This window comes from Anabas testudineus, chromosome 9 (genome assembly GCF_900324465.2).
Source record: "Anabas testudineus chromosome 9, fAnaTes1.2, whole genome shotgun sequence".
NCBI classification, from domain to species: domain Eukaryota; kingdom Metazoa; phylum Chordata; class Actinopteri; order Anabantiformes; family Anabantidae; genus Anabas; species Anabas testudineus.
In genome coordinates this window covers 10,296,147-10,318,709 of record NC_046618.1, presented here as the reverse complement: position 1 = coordinate 10,318,709, position 22,563 = coordinate 10,296,147, and the positions used below count along the sequence as shown (strand labels likewise).

General features: G+C 43.1%; 1 protein-coding gene across 5 annotated transcripts in view; it reads right to left on the bottom strand.

Moving 5' to 3' along the window:
- Nucleotides 1-22,563, bottom strand: part of rhobtb4 (Rho related BTB domain containing 4) — a 37,830-nt gene that overhangs the window by 5,503 nt on the left and 9,764 nt on the right. For 3 of the 5 annotated variants that reach the window (XM_026342246.1, XM_026342248.1, XM_026342247.1), the window contains 9 exons: nt 10,928-11,129; nt 10,497-10,600; nt 7,075-7,260; nt 6,064-6,883; nt 5,663-5,882; nt 4,590-4,708; nt 542-692; nt 253-341; nt 33-138 (listed from right to left, as the gene is read on the bottom strand). In XM_026342246.1, the coding sequence (XP_026198031.1) occupies nt 33-138; nt 253-341; nt 542-692; nt 4,590-4,708; nt 5,663-5,882; nt 6,064-6,883; nt 7,075-7,260; nt 10,497-10,600; nt 10,928-11,119 (1,987 nt within the window). In that variant the 5' untranslated portion in view covers nt 11,120-11,129. Of the gene's footprint in view, nt 1-32; nt 139-252; nt 342-541; nt 693-4,589; nt 4,709-5,662; nt 5,883-6,063; nt 6,884-7,074; nt 7,261-10,496; nt 10,601-10,927; nt 11,130-13,927; nt 14,064-17,147; nt 17,177-22,563 lie in introns of those variants that run through there. The other 2 variants (XM_026342245.1, XM_026342249.1) reach the window with 2 other exon arrangements.

Sequence of the window (22,563 nt, the reverse complement as noted above, 5' to 3'; positions counted from 1 at the left end):
TGTAAGGGCCAAGAGAAGCATGGTGTCTGTACCTGGAGACATTGCCTTCATGTCTTTGGGAAATTTGCGGCAGATGCTGTTATAATTAGTGCAGATGTGATGGAGACACCAAGCTGAGAGTTGCTTGGCATTGTGGAACTGCAAAAGAAAAAAACAAAGCAAAAAAGAGAAGTTATAGGAGTCATCACAGTAAATGAACAACTTAAATGAATCATTATTAAAAGTAGAAGAAACCATTTTGCAGGGACCAACCTGGGCAAGTTCAAGGTACGCCAACACCTGTCCATCAATGTCAACTCCTTTCACTGCCAACTGGAGAAGCTCATCTACAGCGTGCTGTTCTGAAGATGCACACGTTGTACGCAGCCATGTTAATATGAACCGTTTCCATGCACACGCTTTCATTTCGCAGTCATAAATTCCTAATCTTTTACTGACTCGCTGATTGTGCACAGACAACAACACTATCAGCACCATGTTATGTCACCAATACTGTAGTCAGAACAAGATAATTAAATGAGCGGGCACAAACAGTCTTCACCTGTGAGAGCAACAAGGCGTGGCAAACACAAACGATTGGCGAGAACAATCAACTCCATGGGCTCCAGACCAGGACAGGGGGTCAGCAGACCACAGTACAGGAACTCCAACACTCCACGCATACAGGCTGTGCTGGTGTTGGGAATAGACACCTGAAAAATGACATCAAGAGAAACACAAATCTATGTGAAGTGAAGTTGTATGGAGTAAAATGGACAGAAATTGATGGAGTTATATCAATCAAAGTAGTATTTGGAAGTAAAGGGCAGAGGACATCCTATTCTGGCCACATTCTCTTTGATCTGGGTTCGGATGAAAGCACTGACTGGTGGCTATTGATGTCAGCAAAATGGCTAACACAACAAAGATCCCAAAGCACAGCAGGTTTCAACTGTTCGCTGGTGATGACTGGACCACTCGAAACATGCCTCACATGTTCAGGTGTGCAACAAATGAAACGTGACGGTGGTATAAATTAAAACAATCACCTGCAGTGACCTGTAGATGTCGCCATACTATCAATTAGACATCAATGAAAGGCACTGGAAGTGCTGCTTTTCAGTGTGGCCCAGAATCCCGTTTTTATATAAATATTTACATATAAATTACATTTTCATGAGCTGAACTACTGTTAGTCAGACCAGCAGCTATTTAGTTACGGGTAATGCAGTCTAAGGCTGAGAAAGGACGGAAGGAAGGTAAATGATTATGACGGTGATGACCTGACCCCTGCAGGGACTCTCTGAGCTCCCCCACCGAGGTACTCTTAAACCTCTAGTCCCATAACCAATTAGGAGAATGTCAGCTTGGTGCGACCTCTCGTTACGACTGAAAAGTCACCACACTGAGACAGGCGGTGGTCTCTGGAGCTCAAAGCCCCAGCTGAGACCAGAAAGCATCACTGAGTGGACACATCCTCAGTGATAGGACGTTTATGGATAACACCAATGAGCTGCGCTGACAGATGTTCCTTTGCTCCCTCAGTCCGCCATCCTCTGGGACAATTATGAGTTTAGTGTATTTGCAAACCCATAAAGCTTAAGCTCAAAGTAGAATGATGATAAGGTCTAATGGTGGAAAGGCATTGGAAAGCAGCTTCAATGAGATAACAACTTGAAAAAAAAAAAAAAAACTAACCCTGAGGCCCCAAAGGAACTGAACATTTGCATACTTTTATTGTATATTATATTTATATTTTTGCTATAGAAAACAAATCCCATTAAAAGCCTAAATCAACAATGAGTGTGATTTAGCTTGTTTGTCTGCCATAGAACTCTGTTGTTGTCCAAAAACTCATCAGTTATCTCAACTGAGTGTCATGTTTTTCTTATTATAGCAGATATTCCCACAACCAGGTACAGATCACTTCTTTTTCTAATGCTACCTTTGTGCAAGTTGATCAGGCAAAGAAAGAAAAAATGTTAACAAGCACGTGCAGAGTGGCCTCTGCCTTACACGAACAGTTTCTCCAGAGACTGTGAAATTCATTTTCGTTTTTCCTCGTGCTGTTGTACCCTGGAGCCGTTTATAGCAAAACTATCATGCCCATATTTCTCACAGTGTTTGTAATATTTATTTTTTTGAAATAAGAAAATCGTCTCACATAACTAAGACATGAGCTTCGTGGACTCAACATGAAACACACACCCAGCACATAACCTAGCGGCGGACAATGACACATTCTTTGGTCAGTCTGTACAATTGTGTGCACACACAACAAACCTCAGGAGGTGGACTGACTCGTGATTTTTGATTACTACACCTCACACATTTAAAACCTGTGACTGATGGTCAACGGAGCTTTTCGTTTTGTATCAACACACAGTGATGTTAATACCAATGATTCTAAAAACAAAAAATGGTAATAATAATAATACATCGGTTTGAAACATATATCTGTTGTTGTGCACCAAATTAGAATAGTCATGTTATCACACAACAGCATGCGCGCTGAAATATGTGAGTCTAAAAATACAGGGAAGTGTGACATGAGCAGGAAAATAGAACAGCACTGGCTAATGGCACGCTACTCTCACAGTTATACAGTTACAGCTTCTTTGAAGTTTATATAGAGTCATACAATGCTCTTTACAAAGCTTTGAGAACTATTGTTATTTGATAACATGATGATACTATCTGTTCATTAACATGACCCATTAACCATTTATTTTACTACACTGCTGTGTCCTGAACGCCTCACTAAAATCAGTTTTGTGGAAATCAACAGTGTTATTTATTATGAACAGGTCACAGTATTCCCATGGATGGATGATCAAAAGTTGACTTTTTAACATTAATTCGACCCTAATTCACCACATCTCAACTTACTATTGTTAGGTTTTCATGTATTCTCTCTCTTAATCTATACTGCCCAGTACTGGTTCTCTTTTAGAGTAACTGGACAGAACCAGACCATCTGCAGTGTTATGGTTGTGCAAATGTGTTAATGTCTCCTGCTCTAAAAGCTTCTATTGGATGACCAGTGGTAAGTGTTTTAGCAAGCATGTCTGCTCACTTCTGCTGAGGCAGCTTCCCAGTATAGCATCTAGCCTTACTTCAAAGCGAATCGGATAATGGCGATTCTGGATATGCAATCTGTATACTATGAACGGTTTAAGAAGGGGAGCCAGCAGACAATCCAATAACTGCAACTTGCTGATGCCACATAAAAACAAATTCACTAATTAGCACTGCAAAGCTTTTCAGCAGTGTAAAAAATGCAGATACATTTATATGCAAACATAAATACACTCTTGCTCATAAATGCTGACAGCTTTATTGTGCTCAGTCTTTGAGGCTTTGTCTCCGGGGCACCTGCTTTCTATGCTGTGCCAGCTTCGTACCATAAACAGTGCCACAATAAAAAAAAACAGACATTTAGAGTAACCATAGACACCGATAGCCCACCAACAGAAAACACTGTGCCCCCTCAGTGATGCTCATGTCCTGTTTTCACCATCGGCCACAATAGCTGCAATGGCTGTTTCAACACCCACTCACATGGTGTGTTCTGGAATAAAATCCAGGCCATCCATGTAGAAACTAAAACCTAAATGGTTTTCTTTTCCAATTCTATGTTCTTTTAACATGCCTGATATGACTAAACTAAATACAACTTTGAAAAATTTCTGTTCCTGTTCATTTCTAAGGATTCTGAGGGCCTGTTGAGGGCCAGAGTCTCCGAAACCCAACCCTGCTGAACTCGAAAGTAACCAAACCTCAGGTGATCCGGTTCTGCACATAGTCTGGGGAGTGTCAACTTAGAGGCAGATAGAGACACGAACTTCCTCTCTGTTTAGGTCAGGTCGGGTGCAAAGGCCACTTCCTAGAGAAGGTGAGCATCAGGTGAAGGCACACCTGAAACAACCGCAATCATCACTTTCTGGCCTCAAAAGAGAGACTTTAGTGGGTTTATTTGAAGCACTGATAGAAGCTAGGGCAATATCATCATTCTGTCATCTCACCTCAGCTCAAATGTCGCATTGTTTCTAACTACTACTGCCTTTAGTATTAAGACAGCAGTTTAATGCATATGTATTAACAAGGTAATGTGTATCTTAGCTAGGCATGCCAAAGCACACAGCCTCAAACAATAGGACATCAAGTGATGATAAGGTTAAGCCAGATCTGTAAGAATGGTGTACGCAAGGCCTCTAGAGGTCGAGTGACTGCGGACCTCCAATCACATTTGCAGTTGAAAAAAAGGTTTGTAGGTCTATCTGATAACAGGCCTCAAGCATCCTGAGTAAACCTTTGCATACTAGAAGCACATAGTGTGTGAATGTGTGCAGGTTTCTGTACAACATCACAAAGTGTAACAAGCCTCCAAAGATATACACTTTATCTGAATAACAATAATTTATTTATTCTTTTATCAGGTGCTTAGTTTAACACATGCTGAATTCAGGTGGGTGATTAGGTTGCCCTTAAAGGCTGACTTGAGTGCACTGTTGTAAATTTCCCAGGATTCAGGACACAGAAACTAAATCCCTCCTCAAAACTTAAAGGTAACTCCATCCTCAAGCTCTTCCTGGTATGTATGACCTCACCTCCTCAACGTAGCTTTCCATGAAAGAGCCACGGAACATGGCAGCCATCCAGTCACAGCTGGAAATAAGCAGGGGTTTGTGGGCAGGGAGGCAGCCATCATCCAGTCGGAACACCACATCTAAAACCGGGGTGGGAAAAGAGCATTCATCGTGTGGAGTGCCACAGAAGCCCAAGCTACAGAGGGGGAAAGACAGACAAGGCAGACGTCCAAACACGCGCACAGGCAGACAGAACGCCACGCAGACACACACAGAGACATAGACACAGGTAGACAGACAGAGAGATAAATTGACAGAAGGACAGAACAGCTTTTGACACAGAGTAAGGGAAGGAGAGCAGGCGTAGGGTAATAGGTCAGGGAGTTAATCCCGTGTGGACTCTGGACTACAGCGTTGGTAGAGAAATGTTAGCAGCAGACATAGCAACAATGTTAGTGCCTTAATGTTGTGACAATTTCATCTAACTCCAATTCAATCCTTGAAGAAGAAATTTTATCGAGAAGATTGTTCATATAACGAATATCTCAGAAGAAATTTAAAGAGAGATTTCACTATAATCATGAGGACAACAGGGGATGCACAGGAGTAAGCTAGACAGGCTTATTTCAGAGACAGCAACATCTGACATTGACTGCAAATGCTGTGAATCCATGCATACACAACAGCTTGGTGGGACAGACAACACCGGACAGGACACAGGAAGAACACAAGAGCATACACAAGACAATCAGGGAAACTGAAATAACAGTCAGTCATCATCTTGATGACCTCAACAGGACTATTAGAAACAGAGAACACACAATACACAAATGTATATTTCCTTATCAAATATCCAATAACAAATGCAGTGTGTACACAGATTTTGCTGAAATGAGCAAAATCCTTTCCGTCTTTCTTGCCACTAATAATCATCAGCAACCCACACTCTCATATTCGCTCCCACACACAAATGCACACATTCAGCAAACAGACAAACAACTACTGACATTTACCAACAAACATCTAAAGCATCAACAATAACACCAATGATGCTGAAAGTCTCGAGGCACTGAACGGTTGGCGCAGCGATTTACCAGCAAATGTCCCTTTATTGAGACACTCTTTGATGCGGTTGGCTCGGCGGACATGGAAGGCCTTGGTGATCTCCTGGTTCATGAAGCTCTCTCTGTTCAGAACATTAGCTACCATCATCCGCAGGTCAAACACCTCGAGCAGCTCTGCGATAGTGGCCACCTGCATCAGGTCCCCTCGTCCTTCGTCCAGACTGCCTGTGTAGAGGTACTGAAGCACGGCCTGGAACCAGAGCAACTGAGACATCAAATACTCGCTTTGGAACAAATATTAAGAAGACCACAAAACTCTTTCTCATACGACACTGTGACTTTGTCTGCTGTTATGATGCAGGAAAATTCTAATTTACACATTATCAGAATGCTTTCTTTTATTGTAATGTTGTTTATTTTAATACCATCACCTTGAACGGCTCTTCCTGTATAAGTGCATCCATGGCTACCACAGTCATGAGTCGTAATCGTCCAGTCATGGGATCTTCAATATGCTCCAGGCAAACACTCAAAAACCCTCTTCCCCATCCTGAAAGTGCTCGCCCAGTCCCTAGTGCTCCCAGGGAGTACTGGGCTCGAGAGGGGAGTGCATTATCACTTTGGGAAGTCCTCAAAGAACCCTGCTGGAGCAGCTGGGGTCGGTTCAAGCCCCGCACTCCTCCATCAACCCCTTCTTTATCAATGTCCAGGCTCTTAGTGCGCCCAGCTTGCTCCTTGGCTCCTCTCCTGCTTTGCTCATCTTCCTCACCGCTCTCCAAGTTTTCCTTGCTCTCCTGCTCCTCCCCCCGTGGCCCCAAACACGATCCACCGAGATCAAGGGTGAAGAGATCATAGAACTTGGAACAGGATGTTGCCAGATAGACTTTGTGTGCAAAGACACGAGTGGTGCCGCCCTGCAGGAGGAAGAGAACATCTGCACACAGTGGATGGCAGAAAAGAGAATCAGGGCCCTCGCCATCTGTGGGAGGGGGGTCTGGGATTCCCACAATGGGTCGTGGGGGCCGAGGTGGCAGGAAGGGCGCTTGAAGAAGGGGCCTCTGGACCTTTTTCAGGTGAGACTTCCAGAACTGCAAGTGTCGACGGGAGATGAGGGCAGCACGGATGGCATTGTCAAAAACATCTTTGACTCCAAACTGGGCTACAATGCTAGTCTCATAGTAGGGAATCCCAAGTTCCTTTGCCACCTCGTGACCTCTCTCTGGAGGCAGGATATCTGTAGGTTTGATGGGTCTGTGAGTCAAGAAGAGAACAACATTAATGTTAGCAGCGCTCCGAATAACAAGTACGCGGGCATGTTATGTGCCTCATTTATATTACGCAACAGTGAATGAAAAACTTTTAAAATGCTGTTGTTACCAATCACTGATTAACAGGACAAACCCAGTATTTTCTGTTAATGTCTAATAAGGAAGGTGGCTCACTTGGCTAGGGGTCGTCTTGCACGGTTAACTGCATCCAGGTCGGCATAGCGCAGATCCAGCTGGCAGCCAACCAGTATGATGGGTGTCCGGGGACAGAAGTGCTTAATCTCTGGGAACCACATGGTGCGAACATGGCGCAGGGAATTGGGATTAGCCAGAGAGAAGCAAAGCACCACTACATCAGACCTACAAAAGAGAAGGGCCACAAAAAAAAAAACATCAAAAACTTTGTTTGATGTACTTACAACCTAACAGAGATGACACAGGACAACTGAGTTGTTGTGTCATAAGAAAGAGATGTCAGCAGAGAGACGACATGCGGTCTTTGATGGAGTGAATGGAACAGAGCAGCTAAAGGAAAAAGGGATCTGTACTGAGTCACCGAACATCTTGTCACTTTACGTTAAAACGTGTGATACGTGTATGAAAGGAGCTCGTGGTGCTGCAAGGCGTCGAGGGAGCACGGACAGTGCCATCAAGGAAGCTACGTGGTGGGGTCACAAGAACGGTGTCTGTGTGTGTGAGTCTGATGAGTCTGGGCCTCTGGGCTGGTGATCTGCGTGGCCCATCTCTCTCTCTCTCTCTCTCTCTCTTACGTAAATCTCCCTAAGCCCTCCAAGGCTACATGAACCACAAAGAGATAGCTAAGAATAGATTAGGATATACACACACACAAATTAATTTCCTAAACCGGTGTGTTTGAACAAGCAGACAGCAGCACTTACAGCTGATCTCTATTGCTGATATGTCTGCGGCTTGTTAGGGCTTATGCATCTGCTTCTAGGTAATGTTTGATCGAGCTCTCTGTCACCAGGATGGATTATTTATTATCGCGGATGGGGAAAAACACCTAAATGATCTACATATTAAACTACACAGCACATAAAACAAAACACATTTGCCTGTTTTGGACATTTATCAATACAGTGTTTATGAGAAGATTTGAGGTTTTCAACCAAAACACTGCTTAAACACTTTCCTTATTTCCCTCAGGTAAAATACCTGTGCTACAGAGAGTGTGGCCTATTTACTGAGCAGACAAAGACTGCACTGTAAAAGAAATCACTCTAATCTGCTTGTTGGATCTAGTATTGTACCTTAAAGTCTGAGCTTAGTTTGTTAAGATCAAACAAATAGACGAGCAAAGAGAGGGAATCCTGCTTGTGTTAAATATATTAACAGTTCCAATGGTTATAAAATGGGAAACACCCTTGAAGGCCTTTTATGAAACAACTTAATTCGCATTCAAATTAATTAGCATTTGCATTAAAAAACCTACCTAACCTTCTGTGAAGAAAATATAGGCACAGAGGACTAAATCGACAGATTTCCAACGAATGATTTTTTACAGTGTAAACATAGGTTCCAAAGTCCATCCTTATTTTCACTTACTCTAATCTGATCTCTGAAAGGCTTGTGCTCTCGAGGACATTATATACACTACCTCATAGTTCAACAGGTATACCAATTAGCACGTTATCAAAGGATCACTACAATAGCTTAATCTATTTGGGGTCATGTTATGTGTACGTGCCATTTTTTTCCAATGGATTTTTTTGTTTACAACTTAACCATAATTTGGACCTGCATAGCTTTATGTTAGCGTAACACTGTATGTGCTATCAACACTGTATAGACTGAGATACACTTTACTGGGAAAGGGCTTTGTCAAGTCTTCCAATAGGGCCGGGAGGTGTTTTCTTAAACAGAAGTATAGTAAAAATACAGCACACCTCAATGAGAAAGCACCTGCGAGTCACCTGTGTTATCACTAATAATTTACGATCAGCACTATTGTATAATAAACAGTTCATGCAGTTACTGGTTATGTTGTGTTTTCTGTGTGTGTCCATATGGAAAGTCACATTACTTAACAAACACATAAAGTACATGCAGATAGTCTATCAGCACTATAAAAGTTTATAATGTGCTACAAGAACATTGTTTAAATGTACAATATGAAATTTGTTTTCTTATTTAAACAAAAGCCAAAGTAAGATTTTTCTTTTAAATAAATTTGTGCTTACTGGAAAAAAAAGTTGAGGCTGGCCCAGGTTAAGTTTGGCTTAGCCTATTTTCAGGCTCTGATTGCTTTCCTGACTAGAACGTTCCTCTTCTAACAAAGCATGTGACAGTCTGGGTATTGTCTAACAATGTGATGTTTTGAGTTTTGGTATCAACAAAAGGCCGCAAAGTGGTGGAAGGTGTCGACGGGGTTAGAGAGCAGCAAAGTGTGAAGGGCGCAGGGGAGGGTGATCAGAGTCACCGAGTAATGAGGGAGACGAAGGAGGTAGAGGAGATGAGCCTGACGGCAGGTTGTGAGAGAGGACGTGTCCCAAATGAACGAGTGAGTGAAAGAGGGGGAGGAGGGGACCTTGATGCCTGGAGGTGCAGACACCCGTGGGACAGGCAGGCGGAAAACAGCTGAGCTGGCACTGCGTCTTTATCAGCTGACTGCAGGCTGACAAAGCATACAGGACATGAGGACAGACATCACACACACACACACACACATACGGACAAACACACACACAAACACAGGCAGATCACTGTGACAGATGACAGATGACACGAAGGATGGAAGAACACAACATAAGGGAGGAAATTTGAGCCACAAACTGAATTACGTGCAACCTTCAAAAGCACAAACTGTCTTTCATGCACATACACTTGCAAGAAGGTGACAGGGTGACATGCTCCACACAGTGCATCCACCCACACTTAGTGGAGAAGTCAGACTGCACAGCACAATGTTTACATGCACGTGGCCTTTCTGCCTGGTTAGTGCATATAACTTTTTACAGGACATGTAAAATTTTAAGAGACAGCAATAGAGTAGATAAAATGGCAGGCCAGGACTGGCCTGGGAGAAAGATGCATGCTAAAACGGTGACGTGTATTTATATGAATATATTGATATTACTTGAAACTACACTTAGAGAAAAATGAAAATGCATTAACTGTTACTGTCATGTGAACTGATGTTTGCTGATTTTGCCCTGCAATAAGTATTTCTGCACTTTATGCCAATAAAGCAGCTTTGATAGATGGATGGGGGGAGGGGTAAGAGGATAAAGCAATGATCCAATCATGTCTGGTGGAGGAAGGATGTAACAGCTTGAGGGCAGAGTTCAACTAAAAAGCGTGGCAGCTGGATTACACGAAAAACAACTTTTGACTAAGTAAATGTTATGTGGGCACGTTAACGTGGGTGTGACACGTTTGTTACATTCTCACTGCGAGTTACATTCTCCCGAAACCGCCAACAATGAACCTGCCTCACAAATTATACAGCTGAGAAAGAGCTGTCTTTGCTGTGGTACTAGGCCAGGAAGTAGTTTTCTGGCTGCGAGACAGTCTGGAAGCATGTGTGTGTGCATGTGTGTGCGCACCTCTCTGTGTGTGGGGATGTGTCTGCTCACCTGCCATAGGCAAATCGTCTGTCTTTGTGATGATCCCCGAATGTGTCCCATAGCCTTAGGGACACACTGACCTCATCCACTACATCACGAGATCTCTCTAACACCTGCAACACAGACACGTCCCTCAGTAATCAGGACAAAGGTCTTAACTTTATTGTGATGTGCTTGTGTTTATAGGGCAACTAAAGGATTATGCAATCACTAGGCTAAATGAAAAAAGGAATGCATAATGGCACACTGCATGGACATCATCTTTTTTCATTTCTTCCTCAAATAAGAGATGTTCCACCTATTTCAAGACTACACAGTGGACAAAATTATACTGGAAAAATTGGTCCCCACGTTTGTCTATATGCACTTCTTTCTACACTGGGGTTACATGTGTGTGTGTGTGTGTGTGTGTGTGTGTGTGTGTGTGTGTGTGTGCCCACCTCCTGGCATACACGGTACTGGTCGATGGCCCAGACGGTTGGCACGTGGGTGGCAAGCAGCTGATACTGTGTGAGGGTGGCATTGCAGGCACGGGCACAGATTAGCCTGGTCTTGCCTACTGCATTATCCCCTACCACCACACATTTAATGGTTTCCACATTGGGTCGCTCATAGTCTGTGTCTATATCCATGGAGAGGGCCCTGGAGAATAAGAGAAAGGAAAATGAGAGAGAGAAGAGAGGTTAATTCAATATTCATGGAAATTTTAAATTACATTGATACAGCATCCCTTTAGGATTGACGCCGCATTACCACAATGAAAGCAACTGTTATCATGCAAAATGGCCCGGCCGAGTCCAGGGAAGCTTGGTTGAGACTCCAAGTCACCGTAGCTGCATTGACCAGTGTTCAGGGGATTCTGCCAAACTCCTCTACAGAACACATGGTCCGCAGGCTGAGGAATAGAGGGACTGCAGACTACAGAGCTATTTTTGTAACAGCACACAGAGAGAAAGACAGAGACAGGACGAGAAAGACTTCCCTTGAGCTCCACTTGTCTGTCTTTCCCCTGACCCGTTGTCTTTTTGATACATTGATAGCATCTTTACACGAACACGTAACACAAAATGCTGCGACATTTAGCTTGGTAGCACAAAAGACAGACAAATCTTTCTAAATGATCGTACAATTTGTAATTATACGTATGATGGAGAGCTGTACATCATCGTCATGCTACTGTAGGCTTGCACAGAGAGACACAACTAAAAAAACTGGGTATTGTTTGACCACAAGTCAGCTCTGGATCTAAGAACAACACACATGCACACACGCACACACACACACAGTTAGGCCAGTAGATACTTAATAAGTCCATCCATGCTTGCAACTTGACTCAAAGAACCGCACCAAGGTCCCATAAATAGAGTGTTTGAAACATTCATAAAGGCCTTCACTTGTTATTCCATTGACGTGAATGCCAGCGCAACACTTCAGTCCAGCACTGACAGACACCTGAAGCTATAAATGGCATCTATTCATCAGACACATGAGCCATGTGTGCACCCTGCCATTCAGCCATGACCTGCTCTCCATGTCCTCACACACATCCAACCTGTCCACAACACCATCGCTGCTAAGCGGAGCCAACTTCTTCCCCAAAAGCCAAACGCACTGATTTTTCTTGTCAGTGACAACAAAAACCATCTTCGTGTTTCAAGTTTTCCTCTCAAAGCGAGTCCAAACTGCGTCAGCCATGGGAGCGCAGCACGGAGAGCTTACCTTTGTCTGTGTGAGCTGAAGAAAAGTGTTTCCTAAATGGCCCATATGAAACAGACCTGTGCACCTTTCAGAGTTACAAATTCCTCTTTTCCCTTGTCACCTGCCTGGCTTCTACACCTTCACAGACACGTACTACGGGTAGACCCAGATAGTAGAAGTAATAAAAAAGGTACCACAACTTTGCACTTATCTAACTGCTATCTGCCTAATGGACTCCTGTAAGAGCGAAGCCTGATTTACTATGCAAATAAATGTGACAAAGGACATGCAGTATGAGCAAAAAGAGCCAAAACAATGACATCGAAGGAGGGGTGGAGGGGGATGCATAGCCATGTTAAATCCACATGTATCCAATGCAATAGTAGATAAGCAAAGGGGATTGCAAGGGAGACAAGGCAGGAGGATTATCGGAGTCTAGAGAGAAAGAGGGACTGTCAGTCTAACATTAGTATCTGTCAGTCATGACACAAGGATCAAAAGTGCAACACCAACAATAACCAAGTGTACTGTTAAATATGTTTCCTCTAAGAGAGAAATACAGATGGAGAAAAAGACAGAGGAGAGATTATGATCCTCCTTCTGACCCGTGGGAGTCTGGAAGTCAGCGTGTGTAAGTGCGCGTGAGCATGTGTGTGCATTGGGTAATGAGCTTAGGGTCAGTCTGTGAGGCACGGAGTGATGTGAGCAGTGATGTAACCAGGAGGCGGCAGCGGCGGTGGTGGTGGTGCGGACAGTTTCTCAGGCGGATCAAGAATACCTGAGCCCCAGATATCACCCTCCACCTGAGCCTCTCCATCAGGCTCAGAGCGTTACTCCGTTCATGCAAACGGTCAACACGCATAACCCAATTATCTACTCACACACCACTGCACCAACAGATATGCACCTACTCTCGGGGTTTATATTTAAGCTTTGTGAGCTTTCGCAGACTCCAACAATTATTTTTAATTGCGTGAGTGAAGGATGAGCGGAAGCCGGCCACAGAGAGAGCAGCGCACTGCGGCTCAGAGGAGCAGAAAGAGAAGCTGTAATGCTCAGGTTTCATTTTTAGCCAATGACCTATAGTGAACTGTACACAAATGGCTAGACTTCATCTGCTGGCCAGTGTCTTCACAACAAGGCAGCAAATGTGGCTGCAAGGACAAAGAAGTGTTGGAATGCAACGATAAAAAGAGGTTTCTGGTTCTTATAGTGACATATTGATGGGTGTGGGCAGAGACTACAGTGATAGGAACACTGTGACATGAACCCAAACACCCACCCGACACATCTACACCGACCTTCTGGTTTATTCTGGAACGTCATGGATTGAATCAGTGTGTGAGTGCAGGTGTGTTTGTTACAGGAGAAGCAGACTGACAGAGAAACTCATAAATAATTTGGACAGTGTGTTTCTCAGTATGAATTGCTCTAATGCCAGACGGGGTTTCATAAGGTTTTTCCTCACTGCTCACCACCTGACTTCTTTATCTTTTTTTTTTTCTCATACACACCAACTGATTCCTTTCTAAATCTTTTCATTTATCCTTCTCTCCCTCTGTCGCGAGTTTGTTCCCAGCTGTGCCCACTCAATCGAAACTCAAGCCCCTCACTCTCATCCGTATTCTCAAAACGGCAACGCTCCATCTAACAGCCGTCTCATCCTTCACTTCACTCGTTGTCCCTTACTAACCTCGCTCCACCCACGTTTTTCCTTGTTTGTTCCCAGTTTTTTGTCTCACCTTCAACATTGCGCTCCCTCTGTGGCTTTGCTTTTCTTAGCAGTCATCTATCTATCTGTGACCTTGTACTTTTATGTGTGGCAGTAGAAGTCAGCCCTCCTACACCCAGTCCACTGGCAGCAGCCACTCATCCCATGACCCTCCAAAGCTCCCACCCAACAATGCTCTGTCCTCTTTCTTGGGGCTATGTTCACCCCAACATCATGACAAACTGATTCACTCTCCACTCCCTCCACCAAGCCCTGCAGAAGAAAAAAAACACAGACCCCAGTGAGCAGCCACTTTAGACATGGGCAGACTGAGCAGACACTATCACAGGCTTGACTGCATGGCAGAGGTGTCCATGTGTAATTGTTGGAAGAAACAAGGGCTACATGTGCAATCATGTATGCAACCAATGTTTGAATGCCGTTTTGTGCGAAACGTCTGCTCTTCTGAAGAAGAAAATGCTGATCCATTCATAGACGTGTAGGACTTTCAGGTGTGTATGCTTGTGTGTGTGGGAGCGACTATAGCGCGTGTGCTATATCGCCGTTCGAGACAGTGACTGCCACAGGCGCAGCTGGCACAGACTGGTTACATAACTTGGTCTGTAGCCTCTGCTTGGCTCCCTGGATGGCTGACAGTAGACCTCAGACTCACACACATGCGTGCCTGCACGTACTTGCCTCACCCACTGCAGATGCTACTGGTGTTAATGCACAGCCCGTGGTAATGGGCGATACATACACGTCTATCCTGACGAATGGGGGGAGGGGGGGGGGCTTTGATAGTGGCGTGTCAGTGTGATCGGGAAACCGTTCCTTCTCTATTCTCTCTGCTGCAATAATGATTTGTAAACACAGACAGGCTCCTCTCGATGCCCTCATTTCTTTTATCCGTCCTTATATTCCTCCTCCTCCTCCTCCTCCTGCATCTTGGTTTCCACCTACTCTATCTCTCTTGCTGTCTTACCTCGTTTCTCATCTCTACTTCATGTTGTTACAGCACATTCACATATCCCCTGAAATAAAGATTAGTTTTCTATACAGCATCTTCCACACCTCTCCCATTTTTCCAGGCTACTATTTCTATTTTCTAATAAAATAAGCAGATGAGCTGGGAATTCATTTGCAGTTGACCGTTAAAGTAATATGAGATTTGACTCTGTTAAGAGGACGCAGGTCAAAGTGCTGCACTGTTACCATACAATGTGTGGAACATAGCTCCATATTAGCACACATCCTTCCAAATACCATTGCATACTCTGGTTTAATGTTTAACACATTCATTTGACTTTTACATTTTAAAATGGCACAATAGAAAACATTTGCAGATTTACAGTAAACTCTAAAGAACATTTTGATGAACACATTACATCATTTGACAGATGTTTTCCTCTTTCATGTGGGAAGTTGGAAAATTCTATGCAAAGATTTTCTTTCTTTCTTTCTTTCTTTCTTTCTTTTGTTCGTTCATTCTTTGTTCTTTCTTTCTTTGACATTGAGTCAAAGCTATTGTGATTGTCTGGACCAACTGATTCAGTCTGTTACATACATTTCAGAGTTAACAGGGAGGTGGATTAAGTAAGATCCTAGCTATGTATCTCCTCTGAGAATGTAATAAGGGATGTCCACAAAAGACATGCTAAACTCTAATTACTATTAAAATTGTTATTAAACTAAAACTACTACTATATAGTTATAGTTTACATACACGCCACCAGCAGCACTAACTGTAGTTACATGTTTAAAGTAATTCTTTCTCTGTCATCCACGTCATAACGCGCAGCATTAAGATAAAAGAAAACACACATAGAGCATAAGAAATATACACAACTGAATGCTCTATTACCTCTGTGCACTTTCCACTACAGCCTGACACAGGGGTTAGAACATTCAAGGGAGTTATATAATGCTGGCTGAATTCCATGTGGGTCTGTCAGTGCCGTTAGTGCCGTTATCTCAAAGCTGTTGACACAGTCAAATCATCGGGCATAGAGCCTATACTGGGACAATGAGTAGCGCTGTTCCAGATCCATCTGAAAGTTTACATAATTACAGCTGCGATCATTTATTCATTAACAGCAGTGAGTACGACCAAGACCAAAAGTCTATCACACCAAACTCCATTTCATAACAGATGCTAATCAGTGTTTTGGTGATCAACGCTGGCAGAGTCATATGGAGAGCAGATTATTTAGCAACGCGCCCACAATAGGATGAGACACACTCCCAGGGTTTACCATTAATAGACATGTTTGATGTGTAACGTAAACATTGAACAATATGGTAGAGAAGTGAAATGATTTAAATGTCCTGCAGATTAACTTCTTAACAGAGAGTACTATAAAATATGTCATAGTAATAAAAAAGAAAATACTCATGCACCATATTGTTTTTGATGTTAGAAGTCAGCCTCTTCCTCACCAGCTACGCAACTACCTGCATAACACGAGCATCCTGATGACGTCATGGCCATAGGATCTGCATGATCTACATTACGCTTTTTTTTTTTTTGTTTGTCTGTTTGTGTGCGCTTGTGCATGAGCTGAGATCCTGCAAGTGATGCACTGTTGTCCGCATGCTGTTCCATACTGTGATGAAGGATCACTGCAGGCATCAATGAAAGTGCTCCCTCTCCTCGCAGTCATTCATAACCACCTGACTCATTCATTGTTTTGTTTTATTGTTTTTTGTTTTTTGGGAAATCGATTCAACAAACCAGTCAAACTATTGCAGAGTCATCCACACATGTGAGAGATAATAAAAACAAAACAAATCCAGGTACGCACGGCATTTAGACGCCTTTTTACAAATCAAATCGATGTGTTTAAAAAGGCAGGTGGAGATCCCTGCATCCCAAAATGATGCGCTGATAAGCCTTGCGTAATGTGCCAAGCCCATCAGCTGCACTACAATGATGAATCGAAACGCTCTAATTCCAGCAGCCTGTGCATCACGTGTGGGATTAAAAATAACAGCGATCATCCGCTGAAACATATCTTGCTAAAAATGATCATGTAATACGAGTAGAGGTAGAACAGCCTCTGGGACTGGTCCAGATATATTACAGAAACATTACAAGACCATTAGGTGCAATCAGGTCGCTGTGGCACGGACAGAGATGCTTTCAGACTCTTTGCAGAGTGCTACATGTGCTGTGTGAATTGCTTTGTGCACAACAATGTACTCGTTTGGAGCATGTGACCCAGTATTGCTGCTGCAGGAGAGGCGCTTACCTTCCGACGGTCCCGGAATTGACCCACATGCCACTCTGCTGGTGGCTCAGCCGGTCTCTGAAACCGGACAACCACGCACGGGGAATAAAGAGGCGACTCCGACGATCCCCCGCTTGGTTAAAGAGCACATATGACCGCGGACGTCGCACAGGACCTCGTCCCTGTCACATCCTCCTCCTCTTACTTCCCCTCGCCGCCTCCTTAACGCAGCGTCTCGCGCAACTCGACAAGTATCGACTGGCTGCTGCGGATCTGATCAAATGTTGTTTTGGTGTTTTTATGTTCAACTCTAAACATAACTGGTTTAAAGACTTCCCTGGTCTGAGCCAGCCACCCTCTTTTCTGTTGTTTCCCCAGCTGATTTGATCACGGACACGCCTCCACGACTGCGCGTCACGACACAAGACGCCCAACTCCTTTTGTGCCGCGTTCAGGTGCTGTCGGAAAAAGTGGCATTTGATAGCGGAGCAGCGCCCTTCTAGACTAATGAACCGACACACAGCTGCGAGGCTGTGATAGATTTGGGAGTAAATGTGAGAGCAATGAATGAATGAATGAAATAAAACTGATACTACACAGTATCAGTTTCATTACACTACACAGATTGTTTGGTTTGTGCATTAATTAAAACATAAAGTTTAACCATGTCTCCCTGCTTTGTTTCTTGCATTTTCAGTTCTACAATAAAGAACAATGATAAAACACATTTCTTCAGTATAGTTAGGTGTCAGGTGTAAAAGCTGAGGATGACAATTTTAAGGACTCATCAGATATTACTATACAAGTCAATCATGCCCTTTATTAAAGTGCAAAATTATAAATATCAATTGGATTTTAGCTTTATTTCTCCTTTAATCTCTGCTTGTGTGTGTGTGTGTGTGTGTGTGTGTGTCATCTTCTATCTAATGATGTAATACTGTACAGGAAAGGACAAATCTACTTCCATGGGTATTCTGGGTGTTCAGGCATAGCAACTAGCATCACATAGCAACACTTTGTTACAAAAGCCAATACAGCGGCCAAGAAAAAGGGCAGATCATGGATTGCCGTGGAAAAATACCCAGCCTTTTGCCCTCGTATTTTTCCAAGATCTTGATGTCTGGGAATTAATTTCTGGAATGTTAAGCTGTACCAAAGAAGAGAGGGGCTGCCAAGAGGCAAACGTACCTCACTATTCTGCCAGCAAAACTATTTTTAATTTAAACTTGAACTGCTGTGTGCATTTGATGCTATCCAACTGAAGAGCTTCCTGGGCATATTTTAAGACAGGAACCTTCATTTTGAGCCCACATGGCTTTTATTATAGCCATGTCTGGAATTCCAGATGAGAAGTGCATGTGGAATTTGTATTAGATTGCATTTGATTAGATCATTTGTTAGGAATATTTTGCATTGCTTTGTCATGTGCAGACCATGGACAGTCTGATCTAACAACTTTCTTTCATGACTGAGGAAGACTTAAGACAGACATCTACTGGCAGAATGTGGTAGTGATTTCTGATTTCTGAAACAAAGGATGTATAAAGCCTTTCTGGTACACAATAGTGCCTAGAGCTACACATGTTTGTGACATACCCAAATGTTTATCCACAGTGGCTACCAGACTATACATCCAAAAATAAAACAATTAAATGAAAAAAACAGTTAAACCACAAATCTATTTCTTGATTTTTGTACAGCTCAGTGTATCCCTGGATCCCTGCAGACTCACAAAGATGTGCGTTGTCATGTACGTTCTTCCAAAAGTGCATATGCTGTGAGGAGTAAAATGTGCAACTAGAAGATATACTTGTTTTATATCTTGTTTGTTTGGTGGTGTCTTGAAGGCCTGAGAAAACACTGCCCGTTGACCTGGTTGGCATGGCCAGAATGAAACCGCATGAAAGATGGGCTGGAACGCTGCAGGAGAAAGCAGGCGTTCAACAGCACTGGCACTGAGGCGGTTTAGAAATGTTGAGAGGCAACCGCTTTGTTGGAGAGGTGTACTTGTGAGAGAACTCTCAAGCAGCACAGGCTGAGGTGATGTCTGGCTTTTTCAGCTACAGTAGTACGAAAAAAGGACTGTGCGGCTTTGTTTATGAGCTTTATCGCTCTTTCATTAACTGTGTGGGAAGTCTACTCCCATAGCTTTTACACTCTGGTGAGATTAAAGTTGGGAGAATGAGCTGAGATCATTCTTTGGCATGGCTTCTTCAACAAGTAGTGTCCTGCTGCTTGGACAAATACTCTGTTCTGTTCAAATGTTTACTGAGGATACCAAATATTACTTTTTTCAAATCAGTAGGCTGCACACATGCTCATGAAAAAGCTCTTTTGTCAGTATTAGGAAGAGCTTTGTCTTATAACCTACAGTCCACCATTCTGTAAATGAGACAAGTCTTCTTGTTGGTGTTTTAATAAATTCTCTACCTGTTTACATTGTAGTGCATGAATATGGTGAGTGAATTTAGGCTCAATAGGAAAGATTTCAGTTGACATCATAGGTTTATTTAATGTTTAGCAATCACTATCAGGTATCCTGTTATGGCCACGGAGCATTTTGGAATGAAACTCTCATCTCATGCCCTCCTGTCGACTCCCCCGATGACCCTATTCTCACCCCTACAGATCATCCAATATCCAACAGGCCTGCACACCCCCTGCCCAAGCACTGTACTAGAACTGTTCTAAAGCTGTAAAAACACCCAACTTCTCACACTCCCTGTGTCCACAGAGAGTTTGCTTCAAACACACACACACACACACACACACACACACACACCATTCCAAGCGCTAACAAACACACGCCCATGCAATACACACTGAATGAAAAACAGTGTACAAGCAGCCCCATACACTGACACAAGTAGGTCAGAGCTGCAGTGGGTCTTCCAAACAGTCCTCCAGCTTAGGGAACTGATAACAGTATCAAAGATTAAATTCTATCGTCAGCCCTGAACACACACTCACACACTCACACACACACACACATAAACATTACAGGCCACATGTACGTACAGTATGTAGATCTAGGCTGTGAGATCATTAGCTGTTAAGATGATTTTGGCACACGTTTTGTTTCCCGGAAGACATAAAAAAGTCACACAGGAATTTTTATTTACTGCTTTGGGAAGAAAACACAGAGGTCAAAGGTCAAGGGTGAGAATGGAATGAATGAAGCCAAAGTTAAGTGAGTATGTTGGAAACTGACATTCCTAAATTCCTGAGTGGAAAACGACAATGGCCTAGAAATGCACATGCATCTTTGTCAATCTCTGACTCTTTTGCATTACCAATCTGTCTCTCTCTCTCTCACACACACACACACACACACACTATGACATGAGACAAGTGGCAGAGATGTGTTGCTGCCAGGTCCAGCACCCTGGCATGAATCAGAGTGTGTTTTGTAATAGCCAGCCTATTTGGCGATGGCTGATGTGCATGTTACGTTCAAGTGAAAAACATTCAATGCCAGATAAGGCCTAAAAGTACAGAAAGAGAAAGACAAACAGAGAGAGAGAGAGAGAGAGAGAGAGAGAGAGAGGGAGAGAGAGAGGGCACAGATCTTGCTTATGTGCTAAGTAATCAGTAGATTGTCTAATCTACAGTAAGTCAGAAAACTCTGTGTGTGACCAGCTGTTGCCTCATTGTTAATCATAATGGACACAGATCAATCCAGTGAAAAAAAAAAAAGCATTACAATGGAGTCCAAAAGATTCAGTGCATTAGACAGAAGTAATTACATGTAATGTGAGAGCCCTTCAAACTACACTGCAGGATTTCAAAATGAATGAGTATTCATGTCAGGAACATATTACACCACTGAATATGACAAAAAAATATAATTATGTCTAATTCATTATATTTTTTCAGATGAAATAAAAATATGACTACAACCTCAAAGGTGTGTTGAGATATAAATGCATTTACATTATATAATCAGGACCATCATCATCATCATTGATTCAAATATATGCAAATAATATTGAAATGAATTGCATCTAATCACGACACTGAACGTATACATAATTTATTGTCTACTTTAGATCGCAGCATCATAAAAAAAAGGAATTATTAATGGATGAAGATTCATGAGCTATTAATCAGGGCTAAAGTCTTCAGCATCCCAAACAAAGGATCAACAGTAAAACTTTGCTATTGAGGCCCCCGCTACCACAGCTTGTGGCTATGACTCTCAAGCTGTAGATAAGTGGTCAATGACAATAATACTGATGCACGATCAGGTCAAGTCCGTGCTGGTGATAATGGGTCGTCACTGTGAAATATGTCAGGAATGTAAAGTGGCCTGAGGTCCTTGTGTAAAGGCTGGATAGCAGTGGGAATAACTGAACAGAAAGGAGGGACTGAAGGTGGGGTGAGTGAAGGAGAAAGACACTACTGAGGGTGTGTGTAGTGTTGTTAAACTGCCTGCTGTCTGCATGAGAATAACCCGACCTTCGATGATGATATTAATGCCAACTTAAATGTTTCACAGAGAGGCGCCTGGCTTTCACAAGCACTCCAGCATATTCCTCACAGCCACTGACCTCAAACTGCCAAAACTGGCCATTCAGAGTCATGTGTCATCTAGCACACCAGCCACCACCACCAACAACACATCTGCCACCATCAGCCCATAAAGTGCAACGTTTCTCTTGCACCAAGCACCAAAGCACCTAAGTATCGCTACGTGCTAAGTAGAAACCAGTAGGCAGGTATGTTTACGCTCTACTCCTATCATTGCAGTATATCAGTGGGGGAAAAGTTTAAGAATCTGGAAGCACTAACTCCGGGAACAGTCCACAATTAGGTTGTCTGGCTTCAAACTGGTTATTTGAGCACCAAAGATGATCAGCAAGAGGGGCACCAGACTTGAAATGATGAAACTGTTGTCCAACTGTTGTCCAGTGCCAAATCTGTCAAGCACGTTGTCACTCTAGATGAGGTCTCAAAGCAGAGAAACAAAACACCATGTTAAAATCATGCGCACACACGTACACATGCACACTCTGTTGGATAGACACACGCAGGTCAGTAAAGGTGCCTCTTAAGCTGTGACTGTGGCAAAGCTAATCTTATTAAGACTCTCTTCAGCTGCTGGTCCAAGCTCTTAAAGTGATATTCACTTTGCTGGAAAATTAGCACTTTGTAAATCTAACCGTTGCAATAGTAAAGGCCCTTTTTGGGGGGAGGGCGGGGGGTGTAGCGTCTGATATATTGGTTTTGACAATGTAAGTCTGATGGTACAGGGAAAGAGCTACAGTACAGCTTAGGTCATGGTCAAGGGCTTGGCTGGAAATGACGTCAGGGTGAGGACTAAGAATTAGAGTGAGCAATGAGACAGAGATAGATACGGGAATGGGGATGAAGGAAGGAAGCGAATGCAGAACCAGAAATAGTGTGAACCTAGGAAGCTAAGGACAGAGTTTAGATT